This window comes from Rhineura floridana, chromosome 2 (genome assembly GCF_030035675.1).
Source record: "Rhineura floridana isolate rRhiFlo1 chromosome 2, rRhiFlo1.hap2, whole genome shotgun sequence".
Lineage (NCBI taxonomy): Eukaryota > Metazoa > Chordata > Lepidosauria > Squamata > Rhineuridae > Rhineura > Rhineura floridana.
Genome location: NC_084481.1, coordinates 36,882,192 through 36,907,511, shown reverse-complemented (window position 1 = coordinate 36,907,511; position 25,320 = coordinate 36,882,192). Strand labels below are relative to the sequence as shown.

General features: G+C 40.4%; 1 protein-coding gene across 2 annotated transcripts in view; it reads left to right on the top strand.

Annotated features, from left to right (window-relative positions):
* Nucleotides 1–25,320, top strand: part of ITGA4 (integrin subunit alpha 4) — a 98,826-nt gene that overhangs the window by 34,152 nt on the left and 39,354 nt on the right. For both annotated transcript variants that reach the window (XM_061608290.1, XM_061608289.1), the window contains 6 exons: nt 11,168–11,262; nt 12,686–12,776; nt 14,366–14,411; nt 15,014–15,168; nt 16,623–16,780; nt 24,516–24,665. In XM_061608290.1, the coding sequence (XP_061464274.1) occupies nt 11,168–11,262; nt 12,686–12,776; nt 14,366–14,411; nt 15,014–15,168; nt 16,623–16,780; nt 24,516–24,665 (695 nt within the window). The remainder of the gene's footprint in view (nt 1–11,167; nt 11,263–12,685; nt 12,777–14,365; nt 14,412–15,013; nt 15,169–16,622; nt 16,781–24,515; nt 24,666–25,320) is intronic.

Genomic DNA, 25,320 nt, shown 5'->3' with positions numbered 1-25,320 from the left:
AAATTAATGAGATCTGGTCGTCCCAACAAAAATAGGCTTTGAGGTTAATCTCTTCGTTTCTCCCTACCCGGGAGAAGTTTAATCAGTCAAAAAAAAAAGAAAAAACTGACTGATATATCTGAATAAGCTTCTTTTGAGGCAGGAGCCCGTCTCAAAAGCAGGCACAGGCTAAGTCACCCTTCCCGGAAGTCAAATTGTTCAAATATCTTAAAAGAATTGTACCTCAAGAGATCTTAAGGTGACTGCTCATTTATTAACAGCAACTTGTATGGCTACCATATCCCAGTCTGCATCTGTGTTGACATTGCTTTTTAAAATGTTTTTAAAGCTTTTTTTTTAAGTTTAAGGATTTTTGTTTTAATGTGTTTTAAAGTCTTTTGTTTTTAAAATATTTTAGAGTGTTTTTAGTGTTTTTGTTTGCTGCACTGGGAGGAAGGGCAAGACAGAAGTTTAATAAATAAATAAACATATTGGGAATAGAAAAATCAGATCCACATTTAGTGTAGGTGTGGCTAATAAGAATTTGAAATATAGCTTATATAACTAAATTAACAAATTAATGGGTCAAAGAATTGTAGGCAGAGGGATGATCAGTTTCCTGAGAAATTGAATCTGTTCATTTTGTACTGGCACAGTGTAGCGCAAGGTACAATCCATATACAGTACCAGATGAAATATAGTGTACAGTCTAGTAAGACGGTGGTTTCCAAACTTTCCCCCCCAAGGACCCCTTGAAAATTGCCAGTGATGTTGGTGGACCATTTAATTAAAATTCTGCCTGTTGTAGCAATTGTAATACACTGTGCTAGATGCTGAATGATTTTTAATTGTATTTTATTGCTTTTATTTCTTATATTTTGTTGTATTACAGTTTATAGTCCATAGAATACAAATTGTGATACCATAAACTACAATATAAGAAATAAAAGAACCCATAAAAATACAATTAAAAATCAATATGAATATTTAATGCAGACATCCCATGGACCACCTGAATGAAGCTCATGGACCACTGGTGGTCCACGGACCACAGTTTGAGAACCCCTATAGTAAGGTAACCATTGCCAGATTGATAAATATTATATGCACACATGTAAGTACATACACATAGGATTTTATGTATTATTCTTATGTATGGTTCTTCAGTTAGTTTTCTTGTGATTTGTCTACTTTAGAATGCTGAACTATTATGGAATAAAATATAAAGTTTTAAGGGTAAATGTAGATGTTAAATTACTGAATTTGGGAGGTTCTGAATTGTAAATATGTATAAATAGAAAAAAGTATTATTCATATTGATTTAGTTAAGATGGAAGTGATTCACAATAAGCCTTAAGTATGAGAGAGGCATAACTTACTAATGATTTAAAACTATTATGCTAGCTATTATTATACAACATTTATGAAACTTTATATGGGGTGTGTATGTGTGTGTGTTGTATGGAATTGAGTGGAGCTTACTGAAGTTTGTATAGGATTGAAGCCTCGGTTAATTTAAGCTCCTTAGTCTGGCTTGTGGCTTGCACTGCAAAATGTTTAATTGATAGATATTTTCATTTTCTGCATTTTGCGTGCATGAAGTGACACCATTCTTTTAGAGACTGAAAACTACTTTTGTAAATAAAACCCTGATTTTTTTTTAAGTTTGATGCATTTTGAAGCAACACATTCTACTTCTCTTTCTGCTTGGATCATTTACTTTAGCTATTCAGACAACCATGTTGGTGCTTTAGGTAATAGTGAAGACTGTTACTTTTATGTCTTTGAGTTTTCTGTAGGAATAAAACCACTCAGGCGCATAAATAAATTTTAGTTTGCTTAAAACCAGTTCCTTTCATTTACCTTTTAAATGCCCTACCCATAACAAAAGTTCTAATTGGCTGCTTAGAGATGTTTAAATTAGTGTCCTTTCTCATACCCGAGACAACAGTGGAATACTGCAGAATTATCTATTGGGATTGCTAGAGTGACTCTAGTGATAATTTTGCTATCATTTCTGTCGCCTTCAGGTATCCAGATATGAAGAATAAATTCTGAGAGTTCATTCTAAAGGAGAGTTTTGGAAGAACATAAAGCATAATTGTGATTTTGAAGCCTCTTATTGTGGAATCAACCCATTACAGACCAATAAGGGACAGTTCTCCTAAAACTGTTGGGACATTTTACTTGGAGCAAGCTCCCTACACTTCACATGCTATCCTCATCCAGGGTGTCTTTGGGCATGTATGGAAGTTTAATTGAGAGAGTGGTGGCAAACTTATATTCAGCAGTTAGGACTCAGAGTGTACAGCTCTTAACATTCTCCAGCTTTAACTAGGCTACAGAGGTGACAGTCACTGAAACATTCATAAATCTAAGCAGGCCCTGGATGAGAGATAGGCTTGGAATGTTGAGGAGGGAAAAATGCAAAGCGGGTTAGTGCTGAAAGCATGTGGGACCTCAGTGTGCCAGCATGCATTTCTGAAGGGCCAGTAGCATGGCACTTGGGGAAACTAGCCTGGGATGGGTGGCTAGGTATTAATCTAACCAGCATGCAGGATTGCTGCAGGAATTATGATTTGCTTTGGGAAGGAATACTTGCCTGTTCCCCTGATATAAAAACAGTAGCCACCAACACTTAGAGATGGCAGCCTTCTTTTCCTTACCTTTAGTAGCTCAGTCTATTTGTTTGTTGTTTTAAATATTTTTAAACCACACTTTCATATAAAATATTGCAAGGTGGTATACAACCTAAAAACATAATACTACAATAAAAACAATAAGAACATCAAGCACATCAGTAAAAGCTGATTAACAAAGCATCTCAGGTTTGGAAGGCCCATCTGAATAATACTATTTCCGGAAGACATCTGAAAGCAAGCAGGGATGACTCCTGCCAAACCTCTATCAGCAAGGAGTTTCACAGGGCAGGGCCTGCTGCACTAAAGGCTCAGTCCCTGGTAAAAGTCATCTGAACCTTGGGCCCCATCAGATGATGTCAGTGAACAAGGTGGAGCATAAGAAATTAGATAGTCCATAAGATGTTTAGGGCTTTGTCAGTTAACACAGGAACCTTGAACTTGGCCAGGTAGCAAACTGCTAACCAATGCAGCTCTCTCAGCAGCAGAGAAACATGGTGCAAGTAACTTGCACCTGTGAGCCGTCTGGCCACTGCATTCTGCACTAGCTGCAGTTTCCAGATGAGATACAAGGGCAGCCCTATATGAAGCAAGTTACAGTAAGAGATGCTTGAAGTTACTAATTCATGGACTGTTGTGATCAGGCTTTCCGAGTCCAGGAGTTGCAGCTGGCAAAGCAGCTGAAGCTGGTAGAAGGCACTCCTGGTCACAGAGGTCAGCTGGGCCTCTAATGACAAAGATGGATCAAGGAATACCCCCAGACTGCGGACTTGCTCCTTTAGAGGGAGTGCAACCCTGTCCAGAACAGGCAGTTGACTTATCCCCCGTAAGAGCTCAGATTGATAAGGCCTAGGGATAGATAATTTTGTTCAGTCTGCATTTTCAAGTGAACTGAGCTAATTTGCAGTTTCTGGACTTTGACGTAGATCAGAACACAGTTAACAATCAGGTTGTACACTTCTCTAAATTTTGCAATACAGCTTCAGTTTAAAAAATAATATAAAAATGCATATTTTATTGAAATGTGTATTTTAAAGGAAAGTGTATGCAAAACTGCATACAGTTTAAATGTGGATTTTTCATTTTTGAAAAAAATCCGCAGAACATGAGATGGAATGGATATGATTAAACACATGACAAACTGGCATGGAACAGAAACAGGATGATCTGTCCATCCCTGATAACGGCAGTGATGTCAAGCTGGAAGTTTGTGACTCTGGTATTCCAAGAGGGAAACGGCCCAAGTGCAGAGGCATGGTCTTGGAAGCACTGAGGGTTGTGCTGGGCTCTTTACATTTTCTTTCTGTTGAACTCTTCTTCCAGCTATTCCCAGAACATTTATGTCACCATTTTACTTAAACCTTTAAAAAAGAGAAGGGATAAGTTAAACTTGTAAATCAAGTTCATGTGAATCCTTTACTCCAAGAGAGGCTTTTCTCCTCCCTGGGCTTGCCTTAGGAAACCTGCATTGAATGCAGTGTACTGCCCCAGTAAAACTCCTTCATCTGTCACCATCTCTAGAATAGGGATGGGATACATTGGCCAGTGCCAGTTTGAAAGCATTGTGTCGACCTGACAAGCTGGCATCGATTCGAGTTCGTTCTGCATCTGCTTTAAAAATACCTATATTGTGAAGAAAATATTGATATTTTAAAAGGAAATATTGATAAATTACCATTCTTTTAGAGGTAGTTTTTTTTAAAAGCCCGTTTTCAAAAATAACTGCTGAAATTTTCTACATTAGAATCCAATCCTCAGTGACAGAGAATAAGTGAATTCATGGAAAATTCAGTACCAAATCCAAATTGGGTGGAATTCTAGCACATCCCTACTCCAGAGCCCCGTTGTAGTTAATAGTCCTTGACAGGCCCATCATCCATGGCTCTGTCTAATTCTGTAAATGCTTGCCTAAGGTAGTGGGCATTGCTGCATTATGTGGCAGCAAATTCCATAAGTCATTGAATGTTCCTGGATGCGCGCGTGGGCACATACACGCACACACACACGAAGAGAAAGTGAGAGAAACCCATTTCTAAGAAGACTGATTTTGAATAAATGAGTTTCAATCAGCTGGCTGTAGTATTTCTACAGCCTCTGCTAAATAAATTTGTATTTGTTTGACATTGTTTTTAATTTTCTTTAATCTATAGCACTTGCCATTTTGATTTAATCATAACCCTTAGGCATTGCTTGCATAATGACTTTCATTCTCGCCCCTTAATATTTCTTTTATCATCTTCTGGTCTCCTTATATGAGCATTAATGTACTGAATAGCTAAATATATTTGCTAGGCAACTTGAGCAAGATTAACATTTCACAGTCTCCTCTGAATCTGCTTAATTAACATTTGTTTTGTAGGTAAAACTGTACAATATTAAACTAGAGCTATTTCCTGGGAATTATTTCCCCCCCTTCTCCTAAACCTACTGAAAGTGGAACTATCTATACATACCTCGTTTCATTGCCTATTGTAAGCTTTTTTAAATAGGAATGATGAACTATGCATGTGTACAACTTTTAACAAATTGGGTCCCTTTCAGATTTTATCTTTAGATAGCATTCAAATAACAGAAACAGAAAAAAATGAACCATAACGAGCACATCCCATGAACCATTAACGAGCAAAGTCAAGGAAGCTCTTAGAGGCAAAAAGTCTTTCCTTCAGAAAATGGAAGTCTTGTCCGAATGAAGAAAATAAAAAAGAACATAAACTCTGGCAAAAGAAATGCAAGAAGACAATAATCTAAAAAAGATTTTGAGGAGCACATTGCTAAGAACATAAAAACCAACAACAAAAAATTCTATAAATACATTCAAAGCAAGAGACCATCTAGGGAGACAATTGGACCCTTCGATGATAAGGGAGTCAAAGGTGTACTAAAGAACGATAAGGAGATTGCAGAGAAGCTAAATGAATTCTTTGCATCTGTCTTCACAGTGGAAGATATAGCGCAGATCCCTGAACCTGAACTAACATTTGCAGGAAGGGATTCTGAGGAACTGAGACAAATAGTGGTAACGAGAGAGGAAGTTCTAAGCTTAATGGACTATAAAAACTGACAAATCACCGGGCCCGGATGGCATCCACCCGAGAGTTCTCAAAGAACTCAAATGTGAAATTGCTGATCTGCTAACTAAAATATATAACTTGTCCCTTGGGTCCTCCTCCGTGCCTGAGGACTGGAAAGTGGCAAATGTAACGCCAATCTTCAAAAAGGGATCCAGAGGGGATCCCGGAAATTACAGGCCAGTTAGCTTAACTTCTGTCCCTGGAAAACTGGTAGAAAGTATAATTAAAGCTAGATTAACTAAGCACATAGAAGAACAAGCCTTGCTGAAGCAGAGCCAGCATGGCTTCTGCAAGGGAAAGTCCTGTCTCAGTAACCTATTAGAATTCTTTGAGAGTGTCAACAAGCATATAGATAGAGGTGATCCAGTGGACATAGTGTACTTAGACTTTCAAAAAGCGTTTGACAAGGTACCTCACCAAAGGCTTCTGAGGAAGCTTAGCAGTCATGGAATAAGAGGAGAGGTCCTCTTGTGGATAAGGAATTGGTTAAGAAGCAGAAAGCAGAGAGTAGGAATAAATGGACAGTTCTCCCAATGGAGGGCTGTAGAAAGTGGAGTCCCTCAAGGATCGGTATTGGGACCTGTACTTTTCAACTTGTTCATTAATGACCTAGAATTAGGAGTGAGCAGTGAAGTGGCCAAGTTTGCTGACGACACTAAATTGTTCAGGGTTGTTAAAACAAAAAGGGATTGCGAAGAGCTCCAAAAAGACCTCTCCAAACTGAGTGAATGGGCGGAAAAATGGCAAATGCAATTCAGTATAAACAAGTGTAAAAGTATGCATATTGGAGCAAAACATCTTAATTTCACATATACGCTCATGGGGTCTGAACTGGCGGTGACTGACCAGGAGAGAGACCTCGGGGTTGTAGTGGACAGCACGATGAAAATGTCGACCCAGTGTGCGGCAGCTGTGAAAAAGGCAAATTCCATGCTAGCGATAATTAGAAAAGGTATTGAAAATAAAACAGCCAATATCATAATGCCGTTGTATAAATCTATGGTGCGGCCGCATTTGGAATATTGTGTACAGTTCTGGTCGCCTCATCTCAAAAAGGATATTATAGAGTTGGAAAAGGTTCAGAAGAGGGCAACCAGAATGATCAAGGGGATGGAGCGACTCCCTTACGAGGAAAGGTTCTTGCACTCGGGTCCTGCTTGCGGGCTTCCCCCAGGCACCTGGTTGGCCACTGTGAGAACAGGATGCTGGACTAGATGGGCCACTGGCCTGATCCAACAGGCTCTTCTTATGTTCTTATGTTCTTATGTTCTTAATTCCCTCCCTTTGAATATTAGGCAGGCGCCATCTCTGCTATCTTTTCGGTGCCTTTTGAACATGCTCCTCTTTCAACAAGCCTTTTAAGCTGAGACCTATCCCAGTCTGCGTCTGTGTTGGAATTGCTTTTTAATATGTTTTTTTTTAAAAAAAACACAACAATATGTTTTTAAACCTTTTTTTAAAAGATGTTTTTAAAGCTTTTAAAAAAATGTTTTTAAAGTTTTGTTTTGGTGTATGTTAAGGTCTGTTTTTATGATGTTTTGATGTGTTTTTATGCCACATATTTTTTGTGGTTTTGATGTGTTTTTATGATGTTTTGATGTGATGTGCTTTTGTTTGCCGCCCTGGGCTCCTGCTGGAAGGAAGGGCGGGATATAAATCAAATAACAAATAAATAAATAAAAAATATAATCTGCTCTGCATTAGGAATGGAAAGATATGTCAGTTTTGGTTCCCTCTGTTTCCCGGGAGACCAGGGTTCAAATCCCTGCTCAGCCATAAAGCTCACTGGGTAACCTTGGGCCAATTACTGGCTGTCAGCTTAACCTACCTCACAGGGTTGTTGTGAGGACAAAAATCGGGAGGGAGAGAACCATGCTTGTACATCACCTTGAGCTCCTCGGAGGAAACAGGCAAATTCCATGCTAGCGATAATTAGGAAAGGTATTGAAAATAAAACAGCCGATATCATAATGCCGTTGTATAAATCTATGGTGCGGCCGCATTTGGAATACTGTGTACAGTTCTGGTCGCCTCATCTCAAAAAGGATATTATAGAGTTGGAAAAGGTTCAGAAGAGGGCAACCAGAATGATCAAGGGGATGGAGCGACTCCCTTACGAGGAAAGGTTGCAGCATTTGGGGCTTTTTAGTTTAGAGAAAAGGCGGGTCAGAGGAGACATGATAGAAGTGTATAAAATTTTGCATGGCATTGAGAAAGTGGATAGAGAAAAGTTCTTCTCCCTCTCTCATAATACTAGAACTCGTGGACATTCAAAGAAGCTGAATGTTGGAAGATTCAGGACAGACAAAAGGAAGTACTTCTTTACTCAGCGCATAGTTTATGAAATTTGCTCCCACAAGATGCAGTAATGGCCACCAGCTTGGATGGCTTTGAAAGAAGATTAGACAAATTCATGGAGGACAGGGCTATCAATGGCTACTAGCCATGATGGCTGTGCTCTGCCACCCTAGTCAGAGGCAGCATGCTTCTGAAAACCAGTTGCTGGAAGCCTCAGGAGGGGAGAGTGTTCTTGCACTCAGGTCCTGCTTGCGGGCTTCCCCCAGGCACCTGGTTGGCCGCTGTGAGAACAGGATGCTGGACTAGATGGGCCACGGGCCTGATCCAGCAGGCTCTTCTTATGTTCTTATGTCATGTCAAAAACCCAGCAAATGTTTACAATAATCAGTAATTCTTAACGTTGTAAGAGGCTAGTGAGAAATTTGAGAAAATTCATATTTTCTGATGTAAATTGCAATGTATATTGGGGGAAACCCCCAAAATTATCACCCACAGGCATGGAAAGATGTGAGATATGTCTGTGAGATATGAATGGTGAAAGAGAACGAAGGGGCCAGTAGCAAATTATTTAGTAAAAATTGTGTGTGGGGAGAGGGAGAGAATAAGGAGATACAGTTTCTCAGTGGCAGAGCACCTGCCTTTCCAGGTTCAATCCACAGCATCTCCAGGTAGGGGCGGGAGAGACCCCTGCCTGAAATCCTAGAGAGCTGTTGCCAGCCAGTGTAGGCAATACTGAGCTAGCTAGACCAGTGGTCTACTCATACAGCTTATGTCTCACACAGCTTCCTATGTTCCTATGAGAATGTAATATGTTGTAGTGTCTGCAGTAATATGCACTCTTATTCCTAGTTATTATTGCTGCAGACACCAAGAAGGTGCTATTCACTTACTGGCCACCATTGGCAAGTGTGGCTGACAAGGGAAGAGAAGGTCTTGTTCACGTGATGCATGAAGTTCAGAGTTTTGCTTATGAGGAGTGGCCTATAGTGGACTCTGATGGTGCACAGTGATGCCCTGCCCTGCACAGGCAGTTGGAGGAATGTGCCTGCACTGTACAAACTGTTCCCTTTCACCAGGCACCTTTGTGATGAGAGCTGACAGGACTTAGTTGTCGCTTAGTAGTGGAGGCTAGGGACTGCAGTTTGCACTCTGCATAGGCTGCATTGTTTTTTACTCGTGTCAATATCTCTCAGATATTTGGGCCATATACTAATGAGCTGGGAAATAGTTACACAATTCTGGTGACTTGTGTGATTGACCCTTCCATGTTATACGATTTGATATCAAGAGCAACCATATCAAAGAGGATTTTTCAGAAGCTATGGTGTCTACAAAAATTAATATTTGAAATGGGCTGTAACTAGAGAGATGGAAAACATTGAACTTGAAGATGACATGGATAGAATGCAGAGATTTAGGAAGAAAGAAGGAATGAGAAGAGGGAAAATAAGTTATTAGTTATCCCATTCTAACCTGAAAACTTGGGATAGGATGCAGCATTAAACTAGAAAAAAACAACATCTGGTATGGTTAGGTAGAAAATAGATTTTAATTCTATTGAAAATAAAATCCTGACTACAGAATGCTTCCAGTAGTCTATGCAAGAAATGACCATGGTGTTTCGTTTTTTAAGAATGCTGACTTCATCTAGGGGTCATGAGGATGCTAGCTGGGCTTGTTTTGCTATTTGGGGTGATGGGCATGTCTTCTGTGAATTCTTTTAAACAAAGATAACTCTCAATTAAAAGATTGTGAAGTACCATTACAAATGTTTGTGTGCTTCATGTAAATCTGCAACTGCACTTGCTATTTCTATAAGACCAGAAGTGCCTCCTGAATAGATTGTCAGTGTAGTTGTTACAAGAGAGGGAGCCACTATGCTTTGTCACTTTCCCTTTATTACAGTGTAATAAGATTAAATTCTGAACGCAAAGTTGCACTCCTGAGAAAGAAATGGAACAGATGAGAAGTGTGTCCTGTAATAAGGGATGGGCAGGAAATCTGAGTCAGTAAATGGTGTTAAAAAATTACTGGCTTTTGTGTTAAATGGCATATACATATAGAATACCAAAACTGCTGTTTTAAGTTCAGCTGGGTCTGCTAAAATTGTTTTGTGTTTCTTGCACATAAAACTTCTGCCTAGAACTCTTTATTGACAACATAATGATCAAATGCCACCAACATTTATCGCATTCTCTTAGTTACTGGGGGACCCTTCTACATTTCCCTTTGAATGCAAAATGAAATTAAGTATCAAATAATCACATTCACTGTGGCATAACTTGTGAGGCAGTGAGCAGACTGGGCAGCTGATTATTACAGAAGCAGCTGAAGTGTCGAGTAACTGGAAAGCCTAAATGCATGCACAGTGCTGTAGAAGCCCTACTCATTTTACTGGGGCTAGGGATGAGTGAGAAATTTGATTCAGTTCGCATATAAAGCCGAATCGATCAAATTCTCACTTCCTGAAGCCATATGAGAACTGAAATTTGCACTTACTCGAATTTTGCAATGCAGTTTTTGCCAACCAAACAATGTTTACAACGATGCGTATGCTAGGAGAAAGTGTGCATAAAAATGAATGCACGTGTGAAAATAACATACAAGAATGCATTATATGATGAGAAATTGCTTGAACAAATTGGTCAAAACTGCTTACCAAAATGTTTTTTACTAGAAATTTGCACTAAAATGCTGGAGAATTTTCATGTGGTTTTTTTTTTTAAAAAAAAATCCCAAATTGCTACAGAAATGTGGGGAACTGAATTTAAGATTGGCAAAATGAGAAAGAACCATAACTGACAGATTGTTCTGTCCCTACCTGTAATACTTTTCTTACATTAAACTACAGGAGGAAAACCATTTGAAGCAAAGCAGAGCAAACTATAGCCTGCTGAATGCTTCCTCCCCCACCTTGGAGCTTCCCTGCCTGTCCAATGTTGCTTCCCCCCATCCCTCCCTGTCAAGCCACCATTCTTTCACTAACATATGTGACTGTTCTATAAACAGTTAACAGAGATGGGAAAACTATATTGCCATCTTCCCAATTGGCATGAGCAAATCTTTATTTTTCTGTCTAAAAAAAAAATTGGAGCACACATTATCCAAATGAATGTGTAGGTAATGAACTGCTGTGTGTCTCTAACATTCCACTGAAATATATAACACCTGTTTTAACAGATGTAGCCATTGGGGCTCCACAGGAAAATAACTTAGAAGGTGCAATTTACATATATAATGGCAGGAAAGATGGAATATCAGCAACCTTCTCACAGGTACGTCTCTTTAGGCTGTCACTGTTATGTTTTGGTAGAGATTCAATTGTAATAGCAAGTAGGGCATTAACAGAGAGCACAGAAGCGACACCATCCCTGCCCAGAAAGATTGCAGTTTAGGGTGCCTTTGAGACACAACAGTTTCCCCAGCAACCAGAGGGACCACTGGAGTACCAAACCAGAAGTAGATAGGGGACAGGAGTGGGAAGTGGCCAGAAAAGGAAGAAATCGGAAGGAAGACAATCATTAGCTCACTCCCTTCCTTCCTTCTTCCTTTTTTTAGGAAAGGAGAGGCTGCTGGTGCTTCAGTCTTCCTTCATATAAATTCAGTATTTCTTGTAGGAAAGTACAGAAAGCAAATGGAATGAATCATAGTATGAAACGAGGTTGGAAGTTTCTGGGGTCTTAGCTTGATGGAGCTGAGGGCGATTAGATCCCGGGTTGTATTCAACTAAGTCGTACTCAAAGAGTAGACCCGTTGAAATTAATGAACCTAAGTTAGTCATGTCTTTTAACTTCAGTGGGTCTGCTCTGGGTAGGACTAGCATTGAATGCCCCCCTCCCCCGTGTCTGGGTAATTGGCCAATTGCCTGCCCTGGAGAGGATTGCACTCCCCCTGAAGGAGCAGGTATGCAGTTTGCAGGTGCTTCTGGATCCAGCTTTATCACTGAAGGCCTAGGTAAGCCTCAGTGGCTGACTACTTTTTAAATAATTATAAATAATTTTATTTTATAATGTATATTTTTAACCACTGATTTCCTATCCATCTATCGATCGATAGATAAGGTCAACATATTTTTAACTTCTGGCTTTTATCAATAATGTTGATACTGTATATTTTATGTAAACTACTTAGAGCTTTTTTCTGTTTAAGTGATACACAAATTCTGTTAAAATAACATGAAGTTGTAGGAACAGCTCAAGATGTTGCCTGGGTCAGCAGTATTTTAATGGGCAACCAGTAAATCAGCACATCATCCAAAAAGTGCACCTTGGGCCCTGTTGCAATGTTGCAAGGTTAATAGTAGAGCTAAAATAAGGAGAATCGCCATTCCAATCAAGGCAAATGCAGACCTTCTCCAAGACTTCTTTGATTCTGAGCATTCCTGAAGAGCTGGAAGAAGCATTATTTAAAAGCCATATTGCATGTAAGTACAATGAAAAAGGGGTGATTTATCGCAGGGAAGGGGAACCAGATGCTTGGCTCCAACTCCCATCAGCCAGCACAGTTAGTTGTCAGGAACGATGGGAGTTGGAGTCCATCAGCATCTGGTGGGCCACTGGCTCTCCATCTTTCATCTATGATCAAAACTGATCATAACGTATTCAGTCAAATGCCTTCACGAATAAGTACTTTAAAAAAAACCCTCCCAAATTTTGGCTGTCCTAAAAAATATCAGGCCTGTGTTTTTTTAATTCTTAGAGAATACAAGGGCATCAGATCAGCAACACTTTACGAATGTTTGGTCAGTCCATATCTGGAAGGATTGACGTAGACAACAATGGATATTCAGGTGAGTTAAGCATTTTGCTTTGCTTTTGTCTGTTTCAAGCAGTAGGAACAACACTGGTTTTGTTACTTCTTACCCAACCTTCTCAAAAATACCTCCCAAGGCAGGATAACAAATTAATAAAACCAATATCATTAAAACAGTAAAAAAAACCCACAAAACATTAGATCTGTCCATGAAAGGTTAGTGTAAAAAACAACAGCAGCACAGGTTAAAAATTACAAGATTACATGTGAATGAATTAAGTATGTTAATTTCTCAACAGTCCCGCTATCCCTGACATATAATGGAGCCTGGCAATTTGGAAATGAGAAAATGGAAACCAAAATTATACTACATGAGTATTTTATTATGGCTACATGCCAACTTGGTAGTAATAGTGCCTATGAATGATATCATCCTCCACTGTCCAGTGCTGACAACATTCAATAAGTTTTAAAATAGTAGCAACTTGTCAAATGAGAAGGGCATTAATTATGCAATTCTATACATATCTACTGAGAAGTAACCTCCATTAAGTTAAATGAGACTTTTGTCCAGGTAAATGGGTATAGGATTGCAGCCAAATGCTGTTACCCTAAACACTCCTGCACTTAAGTAAGTCCTTTTGAACTTGGCAGAACTTAGGTCTGAGTAATCATGATCAGGCTGGGCTGTATTTCATAATATAGAAATACAAACAGTTTTGACAAAGGGAAAATGCAAAAGAACAATGAGGTTAGCTTTTCAGTTCTTTAATTTGATTTTGTTTTTATTAATTGTATTTCTTTCCCATTTTGCTCCAAGTAGTCTTGAGGTATAAAACTGGAACTTGCAACAGGTGTATAGATTGGGACCTATGGGCCAGTGTTACTGCTGTTTGCTATAGCATTTATCCTCCTGTATAACCTTGATCCATGTAGTTGCCCTGTGGCACAGCAGCTGACACACCTGGTCAAGGCACACATTTGTAGGCATAAAATGCCAGCCCAGATGAATACATTATCCTACTTACGTTCTTAGGAAGGGGAATAAAAACAGGGATGAAAATAAAATTTGAAGCATATTTATATTGCAACTGTATATTGGCTTTTATAATTTTTAAAACTGTCACTGTTTTCTTCCAAGAATCCTGGGAACTGCACTTTTGAGAATTCTATCAAAGATCCCAATCCTACAGTGCCCAGTTTTGCTGGAGAGAGAGAGACACATCCTTTATCTGTTGTTAGCTTTCCCTTTATTTTTTCCTATCAGTGTTTTTGTCTTAAAAAAAATATTTTTGTTCCAGTTGAATAGTTCTCAGTTAATCTTCTTTAGCTTCAGAATTCCTGTGGAGATTGAGCAGCAGCTTAAGTATGGTATTAAACAATTGCTGTGGAATTATTTAATGTCAGGAATAAAGGTAATGCAGTTACATCTCAATGACTCTGTTTAGGAAATTCCAATGATAGATGTGGCTTAATGTATCATCGTATCCCCTCTAATTAATAATGTGCAAACAGTGATTTAATGCAGTCCAGAGGTGAATATTCAATAAGGGAATAGTGCCTGAGAGAAAGTTTTCTGGTGACTAATGATCATCATCAATCTGTGGGGGGCTTTTTTCCCTACAGACGTAGCTGTTGGTGCTTTCCTGTCGAATTCTGCTGTGCTGCTGAGGTGAGTCCAACACTCCCTCCACCATCCCTACCCTAGTGATTAGAGACAAGTGGACATAATGGTAAATTATGAGGTGCAATTAAATAAATTTGCCATGTGCTGCTGACCTCATAAAGCTCTTCATTAAGCTCTGAACTTGGTCATTAAGCTCTGGAGTATGACTCTGGGAGTTCTGTACAACACTGGAGCCACACATTGTGTCAGTGTTGCTAAGAAATTATCTGAGCTGTGATCTTCTCAGAATCCTTGTGACAAACAATTTTTACAGGGCATGGATCCTAAGGTCAGCTACATTTTAGGAAGGCAATGGAAGGGAAGTTTCCTGTCTCCTTTCCTGAGCCGCATCCCAAGTTCATTAGCCCACCCCAACCCTCCAGAGATGCTTTGCACAAGGCACAGATGGTTGTAGGGAAGAGGAGGAGGAGGGGTGGGAAGCTTTCCTTCTATGAGCTTCCTTAATTTATCTTGGGATCCAAACCACGGTGTGTAATTGTTTTGTCTTCACAAACACTGGGATGTAGAAGTGATAGAGAATCATGCAAAAAAAAAAAAAAGAATAGTAAGGGAGCATCTTGTGATCAAGAATTCCTCTCACTTTCCAGGACGAGGGCAGTAGTCATTGTTGAAGCATCCTTAAAACATCCTACCTCAGTGAATCGAACTAAATTGGAGTGTTTGGAAAATGGACAGCCTGTTGTGTGTGTGAATCTGATGCTTTGTTTTAACTATAGTGGCCGAACAGTTCCAGGTTATATAGGTAAGATGCTTGTTCAAATTCTGCACCATCCCTTCTCTGTACATTTTATTGATGGTGTATGTGCATCAGCTTTTCTCATTTTTAATGGCTTACTGCTCATGGTTAAAGGGAACTTAATTACTTACTAAGGCTGCAGTCCAATCCCACTTACCTGGGAGTCCCATTGACCCCAATGGAGCTTACTTCTGAGTAGACATGTATTGGATTGCAGCCTTATCCATCAGATTAAAGCCAATTGGTAGCATCATTATTTTTGGCACTGAATAAAGTGTTAGACAGGAAAAACTGTCCCAAGATAGCTCTACTGTGTGTAGCTCAACAGTAGACAAGATCAAATTGACCTTTTTATTAGCATATCCTGAGTTGCTGTTTAGTTTTCCCTCTTGCCATCAAAGCAAATGAAAGTGGCAGAGGCAGCTACATAAACAGCCACAACCCCATTCTTCACCTTGAGGTGCCAGGGCAGGTCACAACAACTTAAAATACAATCTTAAAAGCAATTTGAAACAACTTACAGTCACAAAAATAGGGTGGGTCCTAAAAATATACATATTAGGTCTCGAAGTTCAGGGTGAAGCAATGCATCTTTAGCATTTGCCAAAAACTGTATAGTGAAGTTGTCAGATGCATTTCTGTGGGAAGGGAGTTCCACAACTTATTCTTAGGTACATTATTAATTAGCTGACCTGCCTATGTCATGGAACAACTCCGATCCTTCTCAAAAAATTTACTGCATGGCATAGAATGGTTGTGCATTTCTGGATGACCCTCTAGACTTAGGGGTAGCTAACCTGGTGCCCTCCAGATGTTGCTGAACTACATCACCCATGACACTTGGACATGTTGGATGGGGCTGATGGGAATTGGAGTTCAACAGATATCTGAAGGGCACCACATTGGCTGCTCCTCCTCTGGACTTTATCAGAATAAGGCAAAATGGCTTTATTCTGATAATCAGCTAATTACTATTGCTGAAGGCACAGGCTGTAATATACTGATAAGGGTGCCAGGGTGCAGGCCCCGAGACACAGGGAGCTATGACTTAGGCTCCATCCTAATCTGCTAAGAACTAATGAGGTAAGGCACTGCACTGTGATACCTATCACAGTGGCAGAACATGGCATCTGAAAGCTTGGGAGAAGACCATGGCTATTCCTGTCAAGCTGTCAAGCCAATAACAAAATAGCCTGACCCACCACATATATGGAGAAAAATCCAATAGAAATTAAGGGTTAGTATAAGAGGGTGGGAGTAGTATATGTGGTACTGAGGAAAGGTTTGAGGATTTCCCCACCTCTGTAAACTGACTGGAGAAAAAAACCCTTTGTGTGGCATTTTAAAGAAATAGTGCTGTATATCACCCTCAGTTTAATAAATATGAAAAGCCTCTAAAGTTGCTTTCCAAACCCTTGCTCTTCACATTGCCTCTCCCCCCCCCCCTTCATATTTTATAGTATTGCTTTACAATCTGAGCCTGGACGTTAGCAGGAGGTCAGATACTGCAGCAAGGTTTTATTTTTCCTATAATGGTACATCTGAAACAACCTCTGGAAGCATCAAAATTTACAATAGCAACAATGTTACTTGCACATCTCACCATGCATTTATGAGGGTAATGTATTTTCCATCTTCTCTCTCTCCCTCAAATAAAATGGTTGAGTTGAAATAATTTCACTGAGATGTCAACAGCGATGGGAGAAGGATTGCCAAAAACTGGCCTGGCCTGTTCCTGTGACTTCAACAGGAACTTGATCTGTAGAATCCTGTAAAGAGGAGCATTGTCATCAGCAGATGCCTATTGTTAAAGCCCAATTAAAAAAGACAGCCTTTGCCCACATGAACCTTCCCAGTTAGAGAGATAAGAACCAGGGCTAGCACCAGACTGCAGCGGGCCCTGAAATGCTGTGGCAGTGCGCCAGCACTACTGCCGCTGGCATGGGGCTTAAATAGGCCCAGATTTGTCAGCACGCTCCATGCACACACCTGCCATCTTGGGTGACAGCACACTGTGTGTGCATAATTGCTGATGTGGACATGATTGTTTAAGCCTCCGGTGGTGGCAGTGTGACGTAGGAAGTGGCTCAGCCAGCTCATGCCAGTGGTGGCAGGGTGTTACCTGTGCAGATTGCGGAGCAGGAGCTACACCTTTCCAGCTACAGGGGCCCTCAGCCAGTGCCCAACTTGGCCACCCACTGGTGCTGGGCCTGTTAAGAACATTTGTTGGATCAGACCAAAGGCCCATTTAGTCTATCATCCTGTTTTCACAGTGGCCAACCAGTTGCTCATGGGCTTCCCACAAGCAGGACGTGAGCACAACAGCACTCTCCTGCTCATGTTCAACAGCAATTGCTATTCAGGGCAATGCATACTGCTTCTTATACTGGAAATAATATATAGCCATTGTGGCCATTGATAGCCTTATCCTCAATGAATATCCTTTTTAAAGACATCTAAGTTGGTGGAGAACCCTACAACCACCCAGCTTGGGTGGCTTTAAAAGGGATTATGCAAATTCATGAAGGCTATCCATCTTCGTAGGCCCTCTCTCCCACCCACCCCATTTTCAGAGATAGTGGCTGGTAACCCTGCTATGGTCCTGCTATGGCACCTTTACTCTGGTGTACTCTTCCCAGGAGAGGTTTGCCTGGGGCTAAGTCTGATGAAATTTTAGTACTAGTTGGAAACTTTGTATTGCCCAGGCATTTTAAAGCACAATTTTCACCTTTTTTAAAAAAAATCTCTGCTACTGTTTTATGTTAGTTTATAATCAAATTGCTGATTTATGTTTCTAATGTTGTTAGCTGCTTTGGAAAGGTTTCACTTAAAAGAGCAGCAGAGAAATTTGTTAAATAAATGAAAAGGTTGTAGACTCTAGTTAAATCTTTTTTATTCATTTACATACGCTTATCAGAAATGAAGCTGGTTTGTTAGATTGGTAGGTTCTTCAGAGCACAAATCAGTAGCCATTCGTTTGTAGCTACCATGCTAAAAATAACATTCCTATATATAGACGGTGCTTACCATGTCCATAACTCAGTGGTGGAACACATGACTTTGCATGTGTAAGTCTCAAGTTAAACTCTAGTTAAAGCTGCCTTTGCCAGCGTAGTGCCATCCAGAAGTTTTGAACTTCAACTTCGCTCCAACCATCACAGCCATTCTGCCTGGTGCCGATGGAAGTTGTCCAAAACATCTGGAGAGCACCAAATCAGTGAAGGCTATATTAAGACACCTTGGGTAAGGTCTCTGCTTGAGACCTTAAAAGGTCAGCAGAAAGTCATTGTAGACAATGCAGAGGTAGATAGACGAGTGGCAGCTTCATGTATTCATGCATCTCCTTGTTTCTTTGAAGAAGCTCTCCACATCTTGCCATGCCCAAAGAATGTTTATAGCAAAGTTTCCTCTGTTTATCTTATTTAAAGGATGTTGGATTTTCATGCTTCAGAATATGAGTATTATTTTAAAGTTGTTATTGGAAAAGTTTCTGAAAGCTTCTCTTGGATTAACTTGGAGTTCACCTGAATACTTCTGGGGGGGGGGATCAGAAGCACTCAAGTAATTGTTCAAAACAATTCAAGTGCTCTTCTCAGGAGCCTTTCTCCCACTTTTCAAGGAACTAGTGGAATCATCAGTTCCTATAGGGAGATGTTTAAAAAATGCTGCTGTGCTGAAATTGGAGTGTGTGTGTTGGGAGGGGGGGTTGGAAAGGCACTCACTCATGGATGATCCATAGAAGGCTGATTTCTTTTTCACACCTCTATTTCACCTCCTTAGCTTCCTTTCTATACTTCCATAGAAACAAATGGAACTGTTTCTTCTCTGCACTCAAAGAAGAAGCAAGGTGGAAGTGAAGCTGAGGGACTGGTCCTCAATAAGGACTGGGCCTCCCTCCCCCACTCCTGATATTGCCCTTGTAGGGTTCCCCAACACCTAGTCCCATGCAAGCTTAATTGAGCTACTTTGGAGATAGAAGAAACCATGGTGTGGTTTCTTCCCTAATCACTTGGATTTTGAGCACTAGGCAAAGGAAGTTTGTTGGTTGCAAGGCTCACATCCATTTGGATTCTAAACTTTTGAACCTCCTGGTTTGGACAAACACTTGCGCCATCCCTATTTTTTGATGCAATTTCCTTCTGTACTTTGAAATATTAATACTGAAAGCATCAGTTAAATAAATCTGAGTGTGTGTCGAGCATAATCCTTCCAGCAGACCATGTGCATTCTCAATATCTTCAGAAAATAATAATTAATAGCTAATTGGTATAATGGAAAGTAATGTAGAGCAGATGCAGGGAGAGCCCTGTGGAAAATTAAATGAATTGAATAACATACAAATTGGTCAAAGCTAGCTTGTAGATAAGAACTAAAAGCAGGGGACATGTGGAAGGACAATCAGTACCTGCCTATCTCATACACCTAGGGAATAGCTTGCTTGGGAATTGAACTTTGATCTGGAGCATTACTACACAGTAGTCCAACATGAAACCTTGTATATCTTGCAGAGACATGAAAGGAAAATGAATAGACTCATTCCAGGTTTACTTATTCCAACACAGTGCTAGGTTTTTAAGAAGAGATTCCCTAACCCTTGGTAGACCCTGCCTGTGATACCTTGAACTGGCAGCACAAGTTTAAGTTCCCCAGTAACTGAATTTGTTTGCAGCCTTAAACAGAAAGAGGGAAAGGCCACATCAGCTAAACCAGGGGTTCCTAGACTGTGGTCCACTAGCTTCATTTAGGTGGTCTGTGGTATGTCTGTAAAAATTAAATTAAAAACCATACAGCATGTAGCACAGTACATTACAATTGCTGCAATGGGCAGAAAAATAATTATGTGATCTGCCAAGACTTGTGGCAATTTTCAAATAATCTGTGGGGGGAAAATGTTTGGAAACCACTGAACTAAACTGTTGATTCAAGAACTAATTTAATTCAGCTGCCATCACCCATTTGGTGACTGGCTGTAAGTACAAATAAATAAATAATCCAGACCAGCCTTCCCCAACCTGGTGCCTTCCAGATGTTTTAGACTCTGAACTCCCATCATCTCTGACTCTTTTCCGCGCTGGCTGGGACTGATGGGAGTTGGAGGGATCCAAAGGGCCACAAGGTCCCCATCACTATTCTAAGGTATGCAGTGCCCCAGTTTTTTAAGCCACAATCCTATATGCACCTGCCTGGGCATAAGCATGTGTAGGACTGCATTGTTTGGAAGTCCAAACCTGCACCTTCAACTGGGTACGAACATCTGTAAGACATTTAAAGACTTACAAGTGATACCCTGGCTCCATTTATTTCAGTAGATTGATACCCCACCCTTCCTTCCAAAGGGAACCCAGTATATATTCTAATACAAAATATAATAATACTTAGAAATAACCCTTAAAACGTTTTTAAAAAATCAATCAGAATAAAACAGGAGCAAGCCTAGTGGAATTTATCACTGACGGCAATGTGGGGAGAGCACAACCAATCAGATGTATGTGTTGATGCTAGACATGATGATGTCATAGTTTAAGCAAGGAATACAATATAAACAGTACAAGACGATTGGTATAAAATATTCACTAATAGGCAAAAAACCTTGCAGTTTAAGAACGTACCTATAGCCCACAGATATTTCTATCAAACTTTAAAAAGCAGGGAAATTGGGCAGCTATAGTGAATGCACCAGGGGAGCAGGAGACCTGACCTCCTCTCTGAGATATTGGACTGCCCTACAAATTTGTCAAAATGCAAACACAATTTGGGTTGGTCTTTCACAGTCCAATCCACTTCCTGTGTAGCTTGGAAGAATTTGGTAACATGTGCCTCTGAGCATATGGTGAGTGGTGGCAACACCTGCCATTTCCAAAGATAATTATATTTTCGTATATTTGTTGGTGTTCTTGCTTTGCTTCTTTCCTGTGTTACTAATGTTTCTATAGAGAATCTAAATGAGAAAATTTTATTTCCCTCATTATTCATCCTAGAAATCTGTGTCAAATTTATTTTTATTAATTTCAAAGCCTTTTTATTGGTCAGTGTCATATGATGGTGAAGATAGCCTTTTGTGTTATGTTCTATTTCTATTTTGGGTGCATTAACAGTTGAATCTGAAACTGCAGTTTGATGTAAAATCAGACTGATTACAATATGTTGCTATTTCAGCAATGACTTTTAGCTGTTGGAAAAAAGAGGATACATGTTTTCAGTCTGCTATGTTTAAACCACTTTATTTAAGGCAAGGTGGGGATGGTCAATTAAAAACATAGAGCACACCTAGAATTTTGCTAGAATATATTTCACCTCCCACTGTTTTATCTTTGCAAACTGAGACACTCCTGAGGCCCACTGGAGACTATTCTGCAGAAGTCAGTGCCATTATTCCACAATTATGTTTGGAGTTTTTTTAGTGTAAATTTTGCAAAGTGTTGCTGTACTTCACATATTCACAGAAACAGAAATAAAAGAAAATGATTTCCTATAGGAAACTTCACTGAAATTACAAAGTAAAACAGACATATTCAAAGTGACCATCTGAACTATACCAACTATCTTAATAATGTTGCTTCCTCCCTGCTAAAACAAGATCAGCACAGTACATGACTTCTTTCTATTATTTGAGCTGATTGCAGGTGTTGCCACCACTCACCATATGCTCAGAGGCACATGTTACCAAATTCTTCCAAGCTACACAGGAAGTGGATTGGACTGTGAAAGACCAACCCAAATTGTGTTTGCATTTTGACAAATTTGTAGGGCAGTCCAATATCTCAGAGAGGAGGTCAGGTCTCCTGCTCCCCTGGTGCATTCACTATAGCTGCCCAATTTCCCTGCTTTTTAAAGTTTGATAGAAATATCTGTGGGCTATAGGTAAAAAAAAGCAAGGGTTTTTGCCTATTAGTGAATTTCCCTGCTTTTTAATCTGGGAGGTAAGAAATGGGATCCTGTGCAAGTTTGCTGAGAATGGATTGATCATTTGCATGCTTATTGAGTTCAGTGGGATTTACTCCCCTGCAATCATGCTTAGGATAGGTGAAACTGACCACAGGGGATAGGGAGGGGGGGAGGAGGAGGAGGGAGGGGAGGAAATGCAGAGGGGAGGACTGGGATGGGAGCAGGCAGGAGGGGGAGGGGAGAAGAAGGACAGGTTTGATTATTTGCATGTTTATTGAATTCAGTGCAATTTACTCCCGTGCAATCATGCTTAGGATAGGTAAAACTGACCAGGGGGAGGGAGGGAGGGATGGAGTGGGCAGGGGAGGAGGAAGAAGGAAGAGGGGAGGAGGGAGAGGAGAGGGGAAGGAGGGGAAAATCAGGTCTGACCATTTGCATGCTTATTGAGTTCAATGGGATTTACTCCTATGCAATCATGGTTAAGATAGGAAAAACTGACCATGGGGGAGGGGGAAGGGGAAGGAGTGTATTGGAGGGGGCAGTGGAAGGGGGAGGGGAGGGCAGGTTTGATCATTTGCATGCTTATAGAATTCAGTGGTATTTACTTCCATGCAATCATGCTTAAGATGGGTAAAACTGGAGGAAGGGGCAAAGGACGGGGGAGGGGAGGGGCAAGAGGGAGGGGATAGGACAGAGGAGAAGGGAGGGTGGGTTTGATTATTTGCATACTTTTTGAGTTCAATAGGCTTTATTTCTGTGCAATCATGTTTGAAAATGGAAATGGACTGCCTTCAAGTCAATCCTGACTTATGGCGACCCTATGAATAGGGGTTTCATGGTAAATGGTATTCAGAGGTGGTTTTACCATTGCCTTCCTCTGAGGCTGATAGGCAGTGACTGGCCCAAGGTCACCCAGTGATCTTCATGGCTGTTTGGGGATTTGAACCCTGGTCTCCCAAGCCGTAGTCCAACACTGACCCAGGGGAGGGGCAGGGAGGGGAGGGGTGGAGATTGGGTGGGTGGGCACTGGGCAGAAGGGAAGCCCCTTTCCTTTCCAAAAGGAAAACATTGTGAACAGTATCATTGCTTTTCAGTGTTTCCCCCACCTTTTTATTCTACAGCAGGCACATGTAGCCTCCCACCCAAATTTAAACCAAAGCTGTCCCTGACCACATCCACTCCAGGTCTTTAGTTCACTTTGGACAGTAATGGCTTCTCTCAAAGAATCCTGGGAAGTGTAGTTAGTGAAAGGTGCTGAGAATTGCTAGGAGACGCCCTGTTCCCCTCACAGACCTTCAATCCGAGTGGCTGACTGTTAAACCAGTCTGGCCACTGGACCTCTGTCAGTGGAATAGGAATTTCCTCTCAACACCCTTCACAAACTACACTTCCCAGGATTCTCCGAGGGAAGCCATGACTGCCTCAAGTGAAATCAAAGTCTGTTGTGGGTGTGGCTCCCTGATTAGGCAAGCCCAGCAGCTGTGAGTCTGGCTTTTAGAACACTGACAGTTGGTTCTTACTGAGCATGCCCGATGTTATCATAGGCTTCTAGCCAAAATTTCTTAAATTAATTAAAAATCAGCCAGGCATTTTTTTAACTTTTAAACTGCAGACGCTGAAGGTCAGAGTATGGGGCAAGGTCAGTAATAGGATTACAGGCACTCTGTGAACTCTAGTTTTTAATGAATTTCAACAGAATATGAGAACTCTGAGAGAGAAAAATTCCAAAAGGGCTCTGGGTTTTTTCCCTCTCTTTTTAGACTTTGAACTCTCGATTCTCTCTGACTGTTTTGTGTATCACCATGAAAATTGATTGTGTTGTTAAGCAAGCGTCTCTGAGTTCAGGACTATAAGTTTTGTAAGGTTTTGTTTTGAAATGAGCTTATGGGAAGTATCAGAATGGCATGCGGGAGTATTTTCCATTTAACATTGCAGAACGTGAAAAATCCATGCTGGCTATAGTACACAGCCACTCTTGTGGCTGTATAACAATTTCTCTTAAAGAATCAGGTGAATAATAATTAAACTCAGTTATGGAAGGTTTTATATATAGGAAAAGAAGAACTTGTAAGTGGAAAGATCCTGTGGTGTTAATCCAGTAGTGGCCAGTGTGGTGGCCTGGACAGCACTGGGGGAGGGCAGGGTGAAAATGAGGTTGGGTCTGTGTGGACACACCAGCAGAGCCAATCTGCACAACCTCACTGATACATGTGCGCAGCCCTAACCTCACTGCTGCCTTGCCTCTCCACAGTGTCACCCAGGTAAGCTAAGCAACAAGTGTCAGGAGGGTGTGTCCACTCTACCATACTGGCTACCATACTTGCAGCCTCGAAAATATCAGGAATTTGCTGTTTCCATTCCCATTGTGACTCAAGATAGTGTTAGCTTTCATAAAAGACAGGGTGTTCTTTACTTGCATGTGTGTTTGTTTTTATGTAATTAACTCATTAGGTTTCCAATTTTCATAGAAAAATGTAATGGATATCCTGGCTCCTATACAAGTTGAAGCCACCTATGGCCTTGGAGAGAATGTTCCAAAGAACGAAAGTGCAGATGAACTTCCACTGCTCCAGCCTGTTCTTCAACAACGAAAATATGATGATGTCATACGCAGCAAGGTAAGACTGTGAATTCGTTTATGTTTGTGTAAAACAAATGTAACTCAAACAGATTTTGCATAGTTATATTTATTGTATTTACAACTTTTGTATGCTGCCCCATAACATTAAGTTTTCTTGAAGGCTTGTAAGTGAAAGCAACTTAATTATGACATAAGTTTCAAATTCCTTCTGTGTGTATTTTATTTTTTCCTAATATTTATGTTTTTTATTTATGCATTTTTTTTCTGCTAGGAACTCTTTGAGAGTTGAACTGCGGGGAACAAATTTATTAAATAAATATATCCTCCAGATTTAAGGAGCTCACACTGTGTGTTCATCCAATAAATGCTCTTTTACTGTTTTAGGACCACTTCTAGCCTAGAAAGGATAGCTTCTAAAATGTTGGCTGTGGAGGCAATGCTATGGATACAGACCCAAAAGGAAACCTGAAGTAGAAATTAATCCATAAGAATGTGCATTTGTATGCAGCCTTCTGCTGCTTGCATAGTTTTCTGGGTCCTGGCAAATATTTTTGTTCCCTGATCTAATTTTAAGTTCTCCAGTACAGAGACATTAAAGGCAATGGTTAAGGGCATAATAATGCCCTTCAAATTAATAGAGGTTTCCCTAGGCAAATACTGTTGTAATGAGAGGTCAAACTGATTTGTTTCCA